At 39.4% G+C, this 18,048-nt stretch overlaps 1 protein-coding gene across 1 annotated transcript in view; it reads left to right on the top strand.

Annotated features, from left to right (window-relative positions):
• Positions 1 to 18,048, top strand: part of LOC126199286 (protein KIAA0100) — a 340,503-nt gene that overhangs the window by 180,700 nt on the left and 141,755 nt on the right. Inside the window, exons 18-22 of the mRNA XM_049936105.1 lie at positions 4,331 to 4,503; positions 4,730 to 4,894; positions 5,022 to 5,222; positions 5,398 to 5,591; positions 17,250 to 17,380. Of these exons, the coding sequence (XP_049792062.1) occupies positions 4,331 to 4,503; positions 4,730 to 4,894; positions 5,022 to 5,222; positions 5,398 to 5,591; positions 17,250 to 17,380 (864 nt within the window). The remainder of the gene's footprint in view (positions 1 to 4,330; positions 4,504 to 4,729; positions 4,895 to 5,021; positions 5,223 to 5,397; positions 5,592 to 17,249; positions 17,381 to 18,048) is intronic.

Below are 18,048 nucleotides of genomic sequence, written 5' to 3'. Positions count from 1 at the left end.
AACTGGCAATGGACGACTTCGAACAAGTTATGACAAGAATTGTGAATAATGTCATGAAAATGACAGCATTCATTTCCGAATGGTAGTCACTGCTACAAGTTTACTCTCAGAAACAAAACAAGACAAAGACTCAGCATGCTGAATAATTATCCGAGAACCTATTCCTATGAAAACTTTAAAACTCCCAGTACCATCACTCATTTTCCACCAGATCTTCCTGGAATGATTCTAACTGACCCATGTTTCATCAAAGTAACACTTTGTTGAACTACCTCCTTCTCTTGTATCATCATCAATCTTTATATGGGATGTAGTTCATGCTGCACTTGTGTCACTTCTTTGAAATAAAAATTCTCTTCGTAACATATCAGGAAGCAACGTCTTTTAAAATTCTTTGTGTTGATTAAGTACTTACCATTGAAGTTGATTTTCTCCTGCATAACTGTAATAAGTTTTTGTGATGTCGAGCATTCATAATTCACATGTAGCACTTGAAAACATCGTTTTTAAAACCATCCACCTGTAGCGTGGACACAGTCTGTGCGGCGTGCTCAAAAGCTTCAGAAAGAAAAATTTGACAGGGAAGTGATGGTGGATACAGCCCTGAACCTGTCATCGTAAATTTACAATCAGGTTGTTCGGACTTTGGAACAAATTGATAATAGTTTTAAAGACTCGTGTTTTAAAAAATGTGTTTGTCAACATATTGGTTGCGTACATGATAATGAGAACTTCCTAGCTGTTTTGATTAGGACTTTGTATCCTTCGAATTATGTTCAACATATTGCCCAAGGAGAAGTTACGTGCTTCTCCCACCATGTTGTATTCTCTAATAACATGCAACAATGCAGCTGGATAAATTCATAAAAAGTCTAATATTTCCACATTTAAACCCCTGCCATTTTCAGAGTATGAATTGAATAAGGTCCTAAAATGACTGTAAATGTTACTTGTCGAGATATAAGTCATTTTCAATGTCATCATTCCCTGGAGTTACTCGCAGATGAGTTAGTCTACACTCGTAATGTCCGTTAACAGCAAAAAATTATGACTTACTGACCATTTTTATGATAGTCTTTTCATTAGTCATTTCTACCACTATTATTTTTTATGCACAGCGATTACACTTAACTACAAACACATCAATATACACACCTTACACACATTTTTAAAAATTCTATTGAGTAGAAGCAGTTGTCAAGCAAATATAATGATTTTGGTTTGTGCTTGAAGTTAAGTTTGTTGTTTATTAAATTTTTACTTATAATACAGTTCAAATAGCAATAAATGATAATTATTGCAAGCAGTTTCAATGCTCTTGTCATTAGACAATTGTCAAGTTGAGAAAAATTGTACTTCACATCTTCACAAAGCTGTGTCAGCTGTTCTTGCCTCCCGATGTCACGCAGAGTAAATGTGTTGAACAGTGGACGCAACGTCATCAAGACATCAATTAATATTTCTCTCATGATGACTGATCAAAATGGTTTTAATATTTACTATTCCCCTCATAGATCTAAATGTATAATACGATGTACCATAGGTAAATGAGCCTGACAGTTGTCCGCAGCAATGCAGTTCAGCAACGTGGACTTTGTTTGCCCGCTCTCTGCTGCCGCACATGCGCAGTTCTCATCCCTTTGCTGCTCCGCCTCTATGCGCAGAAGTGAGCTATAACACAGTAATAAGCTGCGATATTGTGAAAAGGATAGTTGCTACTCACCATAGAGCGGAGATCCTGAGTTGCAGCTAGGCACAACAAAAAGACTGTCAGAAAGTGAGCTTTTGCTGAACAAGGCCTTCATTGGACACACACACACACACACACACACACACACACACACACACACACACACACACGACTCGAGTCTGGCTGCTGAGGTCACACTGTCAGAGACAGGGGTCGTGTGTGTGTGTGTGTGTGTGTGTGTGTGTGTGTGTGTGTGTGTGTGTGTGTGCGCGCGCGCGCGCTAGTGCGTGTGTTGTCTATTTCTGACGAAGGTCTTGATGTCCGAAAGCTCACTTTCTGACAGTCTTTTTGTTGTGTGTATCTGTAGCTCAGCGTCTCTGCTTTATGGTGAGCAGCAACAATCCTTTACATAATACTGTTACACTAATAAGTTGTGTTGTCATATATTGAAATTGGTAGCAGTAAAGTAATATAAAGAGTATGCTAGTTGAGAAAAATATTTATAATCAGTTTAAGAAAAGACACAGATTCTGAGATATCAACACAGGCCCACATTGAGGCAGTTGTCTAGGTGAGATAATTAGTAATCAAATAAGTGGTTGACAGGGGTCTGATGCAACTACGCTGTTAAATGCTTTGAGTGGTTCATTACTGTGGGTTAATATTTGTACATGGCAGCAGAGTGAGTTGATCAAAGGTTTATTTTATTATTGTTTTAATTAAACAGTGATTTACCTCATAAAATGTAAGTTTATTTTATCATCATTTATTTAAGCTAAGATTAACATGTGATTTGCCTCATGCATGTTTACTGTGGTAATGCAAAGGCAACTATTCTTTACACGTGTATAAAATGCTGTGCACATCCAATCGTGTTATGAAAATTAGTGCTCCCACTCGAGGGTTAAACAGATATGCTAGAATGGTAGTGCGATTTTTTATCACGTCCAAACAGATACTATCTTGTCCCAGTGTCTGCCACATTGTAGTGCAGCTCTCACAATTATTTCATCCACGTCTAATGGCAGTAAGACATCAAACTTGTCTGGTTATGGAGTAGTGATTGACGGTTATTGTACATGTTTGAGGTATTGCTAGGAAAGACAGTGTTTAGTAAATATTTGGATGAGTTTCTCCAGCCATTTGTCGTTGTTCCATTGATCTTGTGAAGAATAGACAGAAAGGTGGGAAAGCAGTAGTAGTTTGTATGGCAGATGCCCATACGTAATTTTAATTGCTCATACAGAAAATGTTTCCTGTGTTCCTTCTTAGTTTCTCAAAGCTTTGTTCTATAATTATCTTTCTTTATGATGCTGGCATACATTTAGCCTTCTTTATTTTTAAACCCAGGTGTCTTATGTATGACCTTGTAATGCCTCTTTGGTGTGTGATTTGTTTGCATCCACTAAATGTGCTCAGTAAGAGCATGCACCATGAGATCTATATATTTAGGCAAGTGCTCTCCATCTGAATCTGCATCTATACTCTGCAAGCTATCGTCACGATGTGTGGTGCAGAGTACTTTGTGTTCCACTGCTTCCTCCCCCACCTCTCACCTCCTCCTCCCTCTCCCTCCCACTTACTGTTCCAAATGCGAATGGTTTGCAGAATCTCTCTAATTTTGTTTCTGTGTGCTTCTGCGATATACTTGTAGGAGGGGCGTACACTCTTGGAATTTTAACAGTAAACCTCACTGTGATGCAGAATGCCTTTCTTGCAGCTTCTGCCACTCGAGTTGGCTGAGCATCACCATGATGCTTTACCACTTGCTAAATGAACCTGTAATGAAATGGGCTTCTCTTCTTTGCATCTTCTGTATTTCTTCTGTCAGACCTGCCTGGTAATGGTCCCAGACGGACTAGCAATATTAAAGTATTAGTCATATGAGAGATCACTAAGTTACCTCTTTTGCAGGTGGACTACACTTTCTGAGGATTCTTCTGATGAATCTCAGCCTGCCTTATGTGCTGTCAGGTTTATGTCATCATCCATATGTATACTCCTAGATTTTTTATGGATCTGACTGCTTTCATTGAGTGTTCTACACCCTTGTAATTATACAATACAGTAGTGGGTCTTTGTACTCATTTATATGAACTACATTACATTTGCCAACTGCCAATACTGTACCAAGTGTTGATCCTCCATGACTCTTCCTGTATTTTAGTAAAGTTTTCAAGCATTGCAGCTTCTCTGTTACAGTGTCCTGAAACTTTAACATGGAAAGCTTGGTAGAAGCTATTTCTGCAACATGTCCATTCCAGTTTGATCCCTTAAAATCCCACACTTTCAATTTCTGCTGTGTTCATTATTCAGTAGTTTTCAGTTATTGCCCTTATATCAATGGTTATGACAATATGGTCACTGGGTGTTGTGTGCTTTAAATTACTTGCACACTCAAGTACTGTGAATTGACTTCACGTAACACAGTCATGATAAGTGCACCAATTTACATAATGTTTTTTGGTGAGTTAACTAAAGGACCTCAGTTTAGTAGAAAAACTGTTTTAATATACATTGTTCCATTCTTGTTTATTTTCTGTGTAAAGCTAATGAAGTTCACCTTCGTTTGTTTACACACATTACTGTATGTTTACTCTGTTACTGTGTTCTTTATCCAGTTTATTTTTGAATTTTCAGTCCGTGGCCAGAAGAGGGAATTGAATTTACAACTCTGTGGTGTCGATCAATTTGTGCCAGCTGTAAAGAATGGAAGTTCCAGTTGCGTGACTTTCCACAGCCGTGGTTGGATATCAGAGACTTCCACATTTGGGGACAACTGGTTGGGGCAGAACAGGAAGCTACAAGACGAGGTAAACTAATCTGTAAAGATTTTTTTAATTTTTCATGAGAGTATTTTTCCTCTGTTGTTGCTATTACAAAATGTGTGATTTTTTCACCAGATGTGTTTCGCTTTATTGAGGTAAAGCATCATCAGTGGTCTGTAATTAAGTTTATGTACATTTTGATTTGCTTTATAGATTGAAATATATGGCTACTTGCTGTAAATAATTTTTTTAATGGGATAAAACTTTCCAGCAAAACGTGATGTTGTCATACGGCTTGGTGATCCTTGGGGAGAGACAACTGTACAGAGGAGCATGACATCTCTCAAGTTCTACCATGACTTCAACTGCGAAGTGGAACATTTCAGTTATGCATTTGGACCATGCTGGGAACCTGTTATAGCTCAGTGTAACTTAAGTACGGACTCTTTAATGGTTGTTTCCTGTTATATCATAATGGTTATTGATTGTAATTGTTGTGTGGCTAATTATTTTGTAAGGCACTTTAGTAACAATTATTTTGCATATTATTTTCTCTTGCAAAGGTCTCGAGAAAATATTTCCTCCTTCTCGAGATCCAAGTCCACCCCTGCCATTCTGGGATAAGATGAGACTTTTATTTCATGGTCGTCTTACAATGTGCATACGACAACTAACAGTGTTGTTACACGCATCATTAGATCCATATAACACAACTGAAGAAATGGAGCTGACCTGGAGTGACGTAGCTATTGACTGGACAAATGGTGAGAGTGAAATTATTTACGAGTACAATTATGTTTGTTTCAGATATTTAGTATTTATGTATCTTCATTAGCACTTCTATCATTATTTTATCATGTTCAGGCAAATTTGAATGCTTAATTGCCAGATGAAAAACATGAAGAAAAGTAACATATTTTTATTCACAATTTGTTACAGCTAAAGTTGTCTTCAAAGGTGAGCTTAATGTGTATGTAAGAACAGCTTCCAAATATGATGATTGCAGATTACTTCATCTACCCAATCTGAAACTCAGTGCTAAACTAAACTGGGTTTGTTTATCTGACCCAAATGATCACCACTCAGTCATGCCCTGTGCCCCAGACAAGTTACCAGAATATTCCAGCAACCAGGTAACCTTTACCTTTCATCTGTTTTTTCATCTATTTAAGTTGTTGCATTGTTAGCTTCTTTATTTCTCATAACTCATAATTACCAAATACACACTCTAAATACAGATTTAAGATTAAAAAAAAAAATCGGAACAGGCCATTAAGGCCCAATGGTACCAACTGGCTGTCGTATCACCCTCAGCCCTTACGTGTCACCAGATGTGGATATGGAGGGGCATATAGTCAGCATACCATTCACCCAGACATTGTCAGTTTTCGTGACTGGTGCCACTACTTTTCAGTCAAGTAGCTCCTCAGTTGGCTTGCATTTGCTTATGGCTGTTGAAAATTCATTAGTGATCAGTGCAATGACTACATTCAATAATTACATAAAGACTGTGAACTTAGCCATAGTTGAAATTTAAACTTAGGAATATTGTGTGTAATATGATAACTTAACAGAAGATTAAAAATGGTGTGGAGTGATTTTAGTAAATTAAATAGGGTTTTCAGTGTCAATCTTCTGATGTATCTGAATAGGGAAGCTTACAATCAGTGGTATTAGCATTTCTGATGCTAGGACTTTTAATGCAAAACAGTTGACAAACTGAGAGTGCAACAATGAGCCATGGAGAGACACATGTTGGCTGTTACTAGCAGAGACTGAAAATCAAACAAATGGTTCCAGGAACAGACTGTACTGGAAGGCGTTATGGTTGTAGTGAAAATGAAATGGATGTGTGTGTCTGACATGTTTGTTGTTGTGGTCTTCAGTCCTGAGACTGGTTTGATGCAGCTCTCCATGCTACCCCATCCTGTGCAAGTTTCTTCATCTCCCAGTACGTACTGCAACCTACATCCTTCTGAATCTGCTTAGTGTATTCATCTCTTGGTCTCCCTCTGTGATTTTTACCCTCCACGCTGCCTTCCAGTGCTAAATTTGTGATCCCTTGATGCCTCAGAACATGTTCTACCAACTGGTCCCTTCTTCTCGTCAAGTTGTGCCACAAACTCCTCTTCTCCCCAATTCTATTCAATACCTCCTCATTAGTTATGTGATCTACCCATCTAATCTTCAGCATTCTTCTGTAGCACCACATTTCGAAAGCTTCTATTCTCTTCTTGTCCAAACTATTTATCGTCCATGTTTCACTTCCATACATGGCTACAATCCATACAAATACTTTCAGAAACAACTTCCTGACACTTAAATCTATACTCGATGTTAACCAATTTCTCTTCTTCAAAAATGCTTTTCTTGCCATTGCCAGTCTACATTTTATATCTTCTCTACTTCGACCGTGTCTGACATACAGATAGTTAAATTGACAGAAGAAAGATAGTACTTTGCTGGATCACAACCGATTAGGAAAATACTGAGATGGCAAGCTAATGGGAAATGTGTAGATGAAATGATTGTATGTCATTACTGGCTGAGAGACCCCACCATCCAGGATTGTTCAGTCACCTGGTGCAAATCTTTCTATCTGACACCAGATTGGTGAAGTATCGATGAAGATGAAATGAAATAATAAAAACAACACATATTCCCAGTTTCTGAGTGAAGTAAATCTCCAACCAGGTCCCTGCGATCTAGAGACAGCAATATTAATCTCTTGACCATGGGGTCCCAGCGAAGGGTAGATGACATTAGAAAACATGCAGAAACTGTATGGGTGGATATAACTGAATATCTTCCTCCATGGAAATGTCTAGGTGAAGCCTTTATCCAACAGTTGCTGCTTTTATTTAAATGGCTCGTGATTAAGATATTGCTTCTATAATGTAAGATTCTCTCTGCTTTCTTGTCAGGAATTCTGTTTCGTTAATATGCGGTATGCTCTTTGTGTCAATACTTTTGTCATAGTCTTCATGAAATATTGAAATATTTTATTCGTTATGAAAGAAAACACACATGTTACTGGTATAGTATACTACAATATGTATGATATTATGTTCAAAATGGGCTCTGGCTACTGTGTCATCATCAAGTACAAAGAAAAGTATGTGCAGCTGTGAAATTTTTGTAAGGTCAAAGATTTTAAACTAGTGGATCTGCAGAGTATCTCAGCTGGTTTCCAAAGATGGCAATTGTTAATGTTTGAATAGGACTGAAATGGGAGGAATTATTTCAGTGAAAATGTAATGTAAAACTGTTGAACTTAGATAAAATGTGTGACACCTTAAATAATGAACTATATAACAAACTACAATTTTTCTGAGAAGAAAATAAATTAAACAATAAACTTCAGTGACATGTTCCAAGGGAATGGCTGAACAAAATAATCTGTTCTTTAACAGGTTCGATATTACACACAGATAAGATATACATGTGAGATTAAGCAGGTAAGTGAAGCAGCTATGTTGAAAAAAAGCTGGGCAAGTGAAACTTGCTTTTGGTATTACATGGTCCAGTCACACTAATGTGACTACTACCTTTGTTCGCCAACAGCATGCAATAACCGTTTACAGATGGCAGGTGGCAGCACTAACAGTGGATATATTTCAAGTGTGTTGAGGGGACATGGAAAACAGTGCAGTCATTGTCGTAATGTGAAAATGGAGTGATTTATTTGGTGTTCAAAGAGGTGAGATCATTGGCTTTTGGATCAAGGGTGGAAGCATTTCCAAAATACCTCAGTTTGCAAATTGTTCGCGTGCTGCTGTGGTAAAAGAATGCCGTGTATGGAAAAATGGCACTATTGAAACCAGCACCAAGGCAACTGTGGTGCACCTTGGTCTGTACATGATGATGATGAATGACGGCTGCAGTGACATGTACAGGCGAATAGTTGTGCAGCTGTTGAGCAACTGACTGCCCATATTGTTGTGTCGATTCCCTAAGGTCTCGACACAATGAGTGGCTAGGTGCACGCGAAACTAACGCAGACGGGCGTAAATTCTGAAACAGGAGACTGGATGAAAACTATAAAGAAAAGAAGAGAGATTTTAATATACTTAACTTTAATGTAGTCTTGTTCTTGTTGAAATACATCTCTTGCATAGTAGTAAGCAATTAGCAATGATACACATGGCGCCTTGCTAGGTAGTAGCGATGGACTAGCTGAAGGCTATTTAATCTGTCTCTCGGCAAATGAGAGGAATACTTGGTAGGTCTAGTCGCAAGCTATGTCGTCCGTACAACTGGGGCGAGGTCATGTCCGTGTCTTGTGACCTGCCCTGTGGTGGCGCTACGTTTGCGAATACACAGTGGCGACACGCGGGTCCGACATGTACTACAGGACCGCGGCCGATTTAAGTTACCACCTAGCAAGTGTGGTGTCTAGCGGTGACACCACACATAAGACCCAAGGAGCTTTCAACAGTGCCTCCTCAACAACCATTCAGCACACATTCCTGAATATGGGTCTTCACAGCAGTTGTGTCAGTGATGAATGCAGGAATTTGCATGCCAATACCACAAATGGACATCCACTGGGTGCGGACAGATGGCATTTTCAGATGAATCACATTTTATGCTCCATCGGATAGATGGCCGTTGGCATGTATGGCCTTGCAACAATTGTCACAAGGGTCCAGGCCAGAGGAGGTAGCATCGTGGTCCAGGGAATGTTTTCATGGCATTTCCTGAGTGATATCATTTGGTAAGGCACAGTAGATCAATACAGGTATGCATTTATCCTTGGGAACCATGTCCACCCTTAAATGCAGTTTTGTTTTTTCCTCCGCACAATGACATTTACCAGCAGGACAATTCAATGTTTTGCACAGCTCGCAGTGTATATGCACAGTTTGAAGAGCACCAGGATGAGTGCACCATACTCCCCAGATTTAAACCTAGTCAAGTATCTGTGGGACCTTCACGGAACCTCAACTAAGAAATCTAGCACAGATGGCGACAGCACTAGAATCAACATGGGATCCTGTCAGTACCTTCCAGAGCCTCGGTCACTCTTTTCTTGTGCATCCACACTATAAAAGGTGGTTATTCAGGCTTTTGACAGATGGTCACATCAGCGTGACTTGTCCGTGTATCTGTAACTAATCACATTTCACTAAATGCAGAGTGTCTTAGCAAGTAGCTTCCAGTGCTCTATCACTGTGGCATAATATGAGTAAACATACACTCCCCCACATAAATTAAGAAATTGAAAGAAATTTGCAGAGTTCAGAAAAAAAATCATTACTGTAGCTTTTGCATCATTATTGCATACTGAAAACCCCATTGTTTAGACATGCTCAACTGTGTTACAGAGGACACAGTTGGACATTAGCAAGTGACAGTGACTAAAATAGACGTTAGTAACCCATCGCCCAACAAGTAAATGATGTAATGATGCATGAAAGGAGGTTGTTGTTTGTCACTAGGTGATTCCTAGCTTTGGAAGAAGTTATAGTTAACAGAAAATGTGCTACAGTAGTGCAACACTGTTTTCTTTGTTTACTGATAACTGCATACAGATTTATATGACTGCTTGACAAAATGGATGTATTACACAAAATCAATTACATTTACAAATTGAATGCAGATACTAGTGAAACTGCAACAGCAGCTGTAATCTATGTGATCAACCAGTTAACTAGTATTCCTGGATACCAGTACTTTGTATGTTAATATCCAATTTCGCAGAAAAGTATGTTTACATTACTGTAGGACACATGTATGTTGATTGTGTGGCAGAGTACCTATCTTTCTCACATATGGATCCTCTTCACCTCCAGCCCCTATTGATTTTCGTTGCCCAATTAAAGTGGCATAACAGTTAAAACACTGGACTCACATTCAGAAAGAGAGTGGTTGAAATCCTCATTAGGCCATCCAGATTAATGTCTTCTGTGGTTTTTTTTTTAACTGCTTAAGATAAATGCAAGGACAGTGACTTGTAACAGGACATGATAGAATTCCTCCCCATCCAAGCTTGTGTGTCATCTTTAATGGTCTTGTCAACTGGATGTTAAAACTAAATCTTAATCCTTCCTTTGTTCCTTCCTTCCCTCAAGACAGGTATTATCTATGCACTCCAGTTTTGACGTCTTACCATTATAGAGCGAGCTGATTATGTAGCTGCAGATGGCTTTGGTTCATATACAGGGACCTCATGTGATACCACATGGGAACATGTCTGATCTGAAGTGTGAATATGATATTAAGGATTAATGTTTTGAGTGACTTGCTCAGGAGCAAAGTCGAGAAATTATGATCAAAAATGATAATGTATGTAGAGTACATGTATTTGTTTAGTATCTGAAAGAGTACATGTAAGGAATAAAATGGTTGATGAGATCTTCTGATGTTAATTTGACTGAACATTTCTGGGATCTCTCAGTAACCTCTGGTTGTACTTACTTTCCTCCACCCTCCCTCATCTCTGTTGACAATATGATCCACAGTTCAAAGCAGTTCACATAATTCCTAATGTTTGTAACATCATGATGAGGGTTGTATCATTTTGTTGTGGCACTTTATTTTTGTAATTTTCTTTTTTCGGAAAAATTGTTATGTGGCATTGTCTTGCTATCTGTCTATATCATTAATGAGGGGGGTTTAATGTTGGCAGTTGGCTAGTTAGAGTTTTTAATAGCAGCCAATAATAATTGATGATACTTGTTCACAATTCTTTGTTAATGTATAACCCAAATGTTTATCCAAATTTAGCAGGTGATACATTGTCACTCACATGAAAGCAGATTGTAACAACATCCACCACTAATTATGAGATCCCTCACCAGTTAAAGTTGAATACAAATAAAACTTCATAAATAATTTAAATTCAATATAGACACATTATAAATCAAATTTGTGATAGTAGTACAAACCTTGAAGCTTCATAATGATACAGATATTGATTTTTTTTAGACTTGGATCATTAAATTCATTCTGAAAAACAGACTTGAACAGTTAATTTATTTTCATTTTAGCAACTTGTATATGCTCTGTAAAAATCAAATGATCGAAACTCCATGTAGGAATATCAACAATGTAGGAAATGACAGATTGCTTCTTACCATAAAGAAGACACGTCAAATTGGAGACAGGCACAATTAAAGGACACTTACATACAGCTTTCAGCTACAGTCTTCATCAGTAAAAGACAGACACACCATTTACACACCAAACAAACACATGTCATGCACGCAAGACTGCCAACTCCAGCATCTCGGGCTCCACCAAACAGCATTCATCTTTGTCCACACCTGTACAGTACTATCCCTTCCCCTTCCTCAACCAGACCTGGATCTTTGAGGGGGAGGGGGAGAGGCAGCAAACAGGGATATCTGCCCGGGTGGCAATTTCAGGGAGTGCCAAATTCATATTCTTGAAGGGAGGGGGGGGGGGGGGGGGAAAACATTGTTTCATGAAGCACCTAGCATCCATTGCACATTGGTCTATCAATTATTCGTATGACTTTGAAACACATCCCTGTGGGTTTTTGAACACATTCTAAGTTGATGTCTGAACGAATCGTAAGTTGATTTCTGGTATGTGCATAGTGTACATGATTTTCTGCCAGGGGAGTCCCTGTTGCATCTAGAAATAAAGACTTTCCCACAGACAAAAGGGGACAGGGCTATATAAGTTGAGCCAAAAAAATCTGAACGGGTGAATGACAATCACTGTTTGTTTATGTGGTTGATTGGGTGTGCAAATGATAAGTGCTGTTATAATTATTAGCAAAATCCATAGATTCAGACTACTAGGGTGAAAATAAATGACTAACAGGAATGTCAGGTAAGATAGATTACATATTATCTTCTCAGTGTATCCAAGAAAATGAAATTTTGACAGAAAATTTCTGCACTAATATAAGCCAGTTGCACAGTACCTGATTAGCAGCTGCTTAAGTTCTATTCTTGGAAGATCACAGAAAATGTGTTGTACGAACATGTAATAATGCTAAACCAGAAAATAAATGTGGAATAACGAAACTGGTGATTCTCGCATAGTTAGTGAATAATTTTGAAATTGACAGGGGTAGTTACAGAATTAGTGATGATAAGATTGTTTGTTAGAACAAGAATGGAGAAAATGGGGCCATCACACAAATTATATGGAAGAATATGACAATTCCAAATTCATATAAAAATTTTGTGCTACTACTACTTTTCGATCTCATTCTTGAGAAACTGGAGCATATAAATGAAATGTGAAATTCTTTACCAACATAAAACTTTTTGCTTGTAGTAGGTCTAATATGCATTTGATATTGATATGTTGTTAATTATGTTCTGTCATGTTATTTATGTTAATAAGGTAGGTAAAAATGACCATTTGTACCAAGACAGTATCACTTATTTAGTGGTGTTAAAATTTCTGCATTATTAGAAATGTCTATTTTTGTATTAACAGCTTTTTCAGTATTAGGCAATGCCATTTTGATTTTTTATGTAGGAAAAACATTTGGGAACTTTTATGAGGTAATAGATTCTTTCACAGCACACCATGTAGAGGTGTAGCAAGATTTGAGAGGAAAAAATGCTGGGACCTAAGGAATGAAGAAATGTGTACTGTCCTCCTTGTCTCTTGTCTTTACTGGTTTTATGTTTCCTATTTTTAATCTTACGTCTCACAAAAGAGAAAATTAATAGCTAATAGGCAATAAAGAGTGCAGATTTTCTGAAGAGTCCTTATTCTCCCAAATAATGATGTCAAACCAGCTGACTGGGAGCAGGAGAGGCATCGCAGAACATTTTAATGTCCACTGTCCTGAATATAGGTTTGATGGCTTCCATTACAAAATATACACGTGTGATTTCCACAGAGCTAAATACAGTGACGTGCGATAGAAGAGTGCTGCGTGAAGAGGTGTGGCTTCCATTACAAAATATACATGTGTGATTTCCACAGATCTAAATACAGTGACGTGCGATAGAAGAGTGCTGCGTGAAGAGGTGTGGCACTGCACTTTGGCCCACTTAAGACCAGATAATAAGTCTTACATTTCCTCGAACATATGTATTTTATGTATCAAACTCATCAGAAAAATGTGCACTACAAAAGAACATATTTTTGTAAAATCTACATTTTTTTTTAAACTTTTGATGTCCTATTTCAAACACTCAAGGGGCCCCACTTCAGAAATATTGTAAATCTGTGGCCGTTCTCGACCCCTCCAGATTGCTGCTTGCATTCCACGTTATAGTTGCATTGCGACCCGAGGTGCTCGAGTTGGTGGTTGTATGTGCTTGCTTGCTTTGTGTGTGTGTGTGTGTGTGTGTGTGTGTGTGTGTGTGTGTGTGTGTGTGTGTGTGTCCTCTCTCTCTCTCTCTCTCTCTCTCTCTCTCTCTCTAGTGATGAAGGCTGTGGCTGAAAGCTATGTGGAAGTGTCTTTTTATTTTGCCTGTCTTCAACTTGCCATGTCTTCTTTACTGTCAATAGTAATCTACCTTTTCCTACACTGTTGTATATGCTATATGGTATTTACCATTCTCAAATAACTTTAAATACATTTTATACAGGAAGTATTCTCAAAATTTGTATGTTTCCAAAACCTTAAACATCGTCATCTACAGTAGAATCTTCTGTTAAGTAATTGCATACTTCTCAAATTATCACTTAAAGCCATTATGGGTTCTAGGTGGATAAGCTTCAGGATTGGTACAAATTTTTCACTATACCACAGAGCTGTCACTTGTTCAGAGAACTTCATTCTTGGTTGTCAACAAAAATGGAGAATGGCTTTATTTGTCAATACTGTTTCCAGAAAACCCATTCTTTACTTGTTGCATTTTTGTGTTTGTTATTAAAATCTCCAATGTTCCACTTCCAAGGGATTCTTCTTTCTGAATGTTTCCATTATTTTGGTATAATCTACAAGTAATTGCTGATGCATTATTACCAAATGTATTTTATCAAAGATGCAAAACTACAGCTGGATACAAGAAAACTCATGTGAATACCTGCAGTTATGGATGTGCTTTGAGTTTAGCTTTCAACATTGACACCAACTTTATATTATAGTCTCTGCCACCACAGGTATGTGATCACAAAATCATTTCAGTTACTTGTGTTCCAGGGTTGTGGCCTGTGTGGTTGAGAAATTTTGATCCAACTTATAGTGCTCCTCAACAAGTTGCCCCTTCCATCTGTGGGGTTAGTGTCTGCCTGTGAAGGCCTCGTTGAGACCCTCAGCACTTCTTTGCCATCAGCCCCTCCAACCAAAACCAACCTAATGCCAACATTGAACCCTGCCTCTCTCAGTTTATACCACCATCTACCTGTGATGCCCCCCCCCCCTCCCACACACACACACAGCCACTGGTCACCTTCCAGGAATTCCTTACCTCCAACTTAGCTTTGCTATCCTTTCCCAGATCCCTTCCTTGTAACACCAACCTTTCAGTAGAAGAAAAAATAGCTACACCCAACCTCAAAACAAATCCTGATCTAATCATCCTACCTGGAGACAACAGTTCCACCAATGTTATTGTGAATCGCAGTGACTACCTAGCAGAAGGTCTCCACCAATTATCTGACTCTTCCTTCCCAGAATCTCTCCCCTCAATCCACTTCTGCCCTCACCCTGTGACACTCAGCACACCAATCTTCTGTATGTTCCTCAAAATCCACAAACCCAACAATCCTGGAGCCCCCATTGTGGATGGTTATTGTGCCCCCTCTGAAAGAATTTCAGCATTCATTGAAAAACACCTCCAACCAATTGCCCATAATCTAGCCTCCCATGTCAAAGACATCCCCACCCCTTAACCTCCTGGATCCCTACTTGTCACTGTTGATGCCACCTCCCTATACACCAACATCCCTCGTGCCCATGGTGTTACCACTATTGAACTCTACCTTTCCCAACTTCATTCAGACTCCAAACCCACCAGCTCATTCTTCATACACATCACTAGCTTTATTCTAACACACAACTGCTTCTCTTTTGAAGGGAAGATCTACGGACAAATCCGGTGCACAGCCATGGGCACCCGCATGGCATCCACCTATACCAGCCATTTTATTGGCCAACTAGAGGAGACCTTCCTAGTCTCCCAAATACCAACCCCTAATGTGGTTCAGGTTCATTAACGATATTAATGATACCATCATGATCTGGACTCGAGGTCAAGACATCCTATCTTTGTTCTTTCACGATCTCAATACCTTCTCTCCCATCTGCATCACATAGCCCTTCTCTACTCAGCATGCCAACTTCCTAGATGTTGACCGTGCCCTCTGTGATGGCTCCATCTGCACCTCTTCCCACATTAAACCTACCAACCACCAACAGTATGTGCATTTCGGCAGCTGTCATCCCTTCTGTACCAAAAAATCCCTTCCATACAGTCTGGCTATTTGAGAATGGTGTATCTGCTGTTACAAGAACTACTTTGCTTACTATGCTGATTGCCTCAGCAAAGCCTACACAGGCACACACTATCCCCACATCTAGTCCACAAACGGATCTTCCGTGCTGTTTCCCCTCACATCCTCAATTATTCCACCATTCCCAAGAACCAGGCTTGGTGCCTTTGTCACCCAGTACCACCCTGGACTGGAACAACTGAAACACATCCTTTGCAAAGGCTTTGATTACCTATCACCAGGCCCTGAAATGAGGGACATTCTACCTGAGATACTTCCCACTCCTCCTGAAGTAGTGTTCTGTTACCCACCCAACCTCCACAACATACTAGTCCATCCCTAGGCCACTCCCGATCCCAACCCCTTGCCACAATGGTCATATCCCTGTAAGACCCAGGTGCAAGACGTACCCAGTCCACCCACCTAGCACATCCTATTCCAGTCCTGTCACAGGTTTATTGTACTCCATCATGGGCTGGGCCACCTGTGAATGCTGCCATCTACTATCTCTGCCACAATCATTGCACAACTTTTTATACTGGTGTGACTACCAACCAGCTGTCCACCAGGATGAACGGCCACTGCCAAACTGTGGCCGAGAGCAAAGTAGACCACCCTGTGGCACAACATGCAGCTGAACATAACCTGCTTGATTTCAATGGCTGATTCACTACTTGAGCCTTCCAGATCCTTCCTTCCTCCACCAGCTTTTCTGAACTGTGCAGATGGGAGTTATCCATACAAATCATTCTCTCCTTCTGTAAGTATCGTGGCATCAACCTACAGTAACATACTGTCCTCACTCTCTCCAACCAACAGCTTCCACCTCCTCTTTCCTATCATCTCCTTCCCATTCTTGTCTCCCACCCTGTTCATTTGCCATCCTCTTCCAATGCACCCACACATCTTTCCTCGCTCCTCTTCTTCATTTTCCCCACCTCCCTACCCCACAAACTCTTTATGTTGTGCCTGTTGGCATTCTAGTGTCTGTACACTCCACCAGACAGCATTCATCTCTCCACCCACCTGTACACTACTGTCCCTTCCCCTTCCTCACCCTCCTCCAGATTGCTGTTTTCATGCCAAGTGATAGTTGAAATCCAGCATGAGATGGAGGAGTTTCTGATCATGTCACATGTGGTGTGCTTGCTTATGTGTATGAATGATGTGTGTTTCTCTTTTGTTGAAGAAAGCTGTGACAAAAAGCTGTATCTTAGTTCTTTTAATTATCCCTATCTTCAACTTAACATGTCTTCCTTATGGTAAGTGGCAATCTGTCTTTTACTACATTGTGAATATTCCTACCTGGGTTTTCCATTATTTAAAATTATTAATTTAATATGGTATCAGAAACAAATATTTCATCAACCTCTGTTTTTTCAGGTATGTGATTATTGATATGCATGTTTCAGGAACACGATTCATTCAGAGCTTTCCGATCACAAAATTTAAACATAAGCATTGCCCTGGAAACTAAACCAGTTGTGAACAGGAGTTCTGAGATTGACTGTCCTATAGTTGTACTGTATGGAAGCACCCTAAGGTAAGAACTGAAATATTGAAATATTATTTTAGACATCTATATCAGTCATCTTTTAGAATTCTTTTTATCGCATTTCTAATCTCCAATCTTTTGCTATCTTACATTTGGTCAGCACTTTTCCCTGACAGTCTGAGTTAATGATTATGGAGCTATTTTACTTTCATTAATAATTCTGAAAAATTGATTAGTCAGTGATATGCTTTAATGTAAACAAAAAAGAAAAATACTGCTTGCATTTGAGCAGTAGAAAATCATATCATAAATTATCAACAGTGTTTTGAAAAGAATAGGTGGCTCCTCACCATAAAGATCACTTGTCGAGTTGCAGCTGAGAGCAACAAAAGGACTGTTACACACTGAACTTTGGGCTAAAGCCTTGTACAGAAAAGGAAAAACACACACACACAAACTTATTCACACAAGCAAGCACACCTCAGGCACCTGTGACCCTGGTCTCCAGCCACTCTGACAGAATGCAACTGACGTGTCAAATGAAAGCAGCAATCCAACGTGTGGTGGGGAAAGGGCAGCAGTAGGAGGGTACAGGTGGTCAGGAGAGAACTCACCATTGTCCGACAGAGTGTGCAGGATGTAGATGGTGGTGGGACAAGCGTCATGGAGTTGTGGTGGAGGGAAGGAGTGGGGAGGGGAAAAGAAGAGGAGCAGAG

The sequence above is a fragment of the Schistocerca nitens genome, chromosome 1 (assembly GCF_023898315.1).
Source record: "Schistocerca nitens isolate TAMUIC-IGC-003100 chromosome 1, iqSchNite1.1, whole genome shotgun sequence".
NCBI classification, from domain to species: domain Eukaryota; kingdom Metazoa; phylum Arthropoda; class Insecta; order Orthoptera; family Acrididae; genus Schistocerca; species Schistocerca nitens.
The sequence above is the reverse complement of the archived record's forward strand: the minus strand, read 5'-3'. Positions and strand labels throughout refer to the sequence as shown.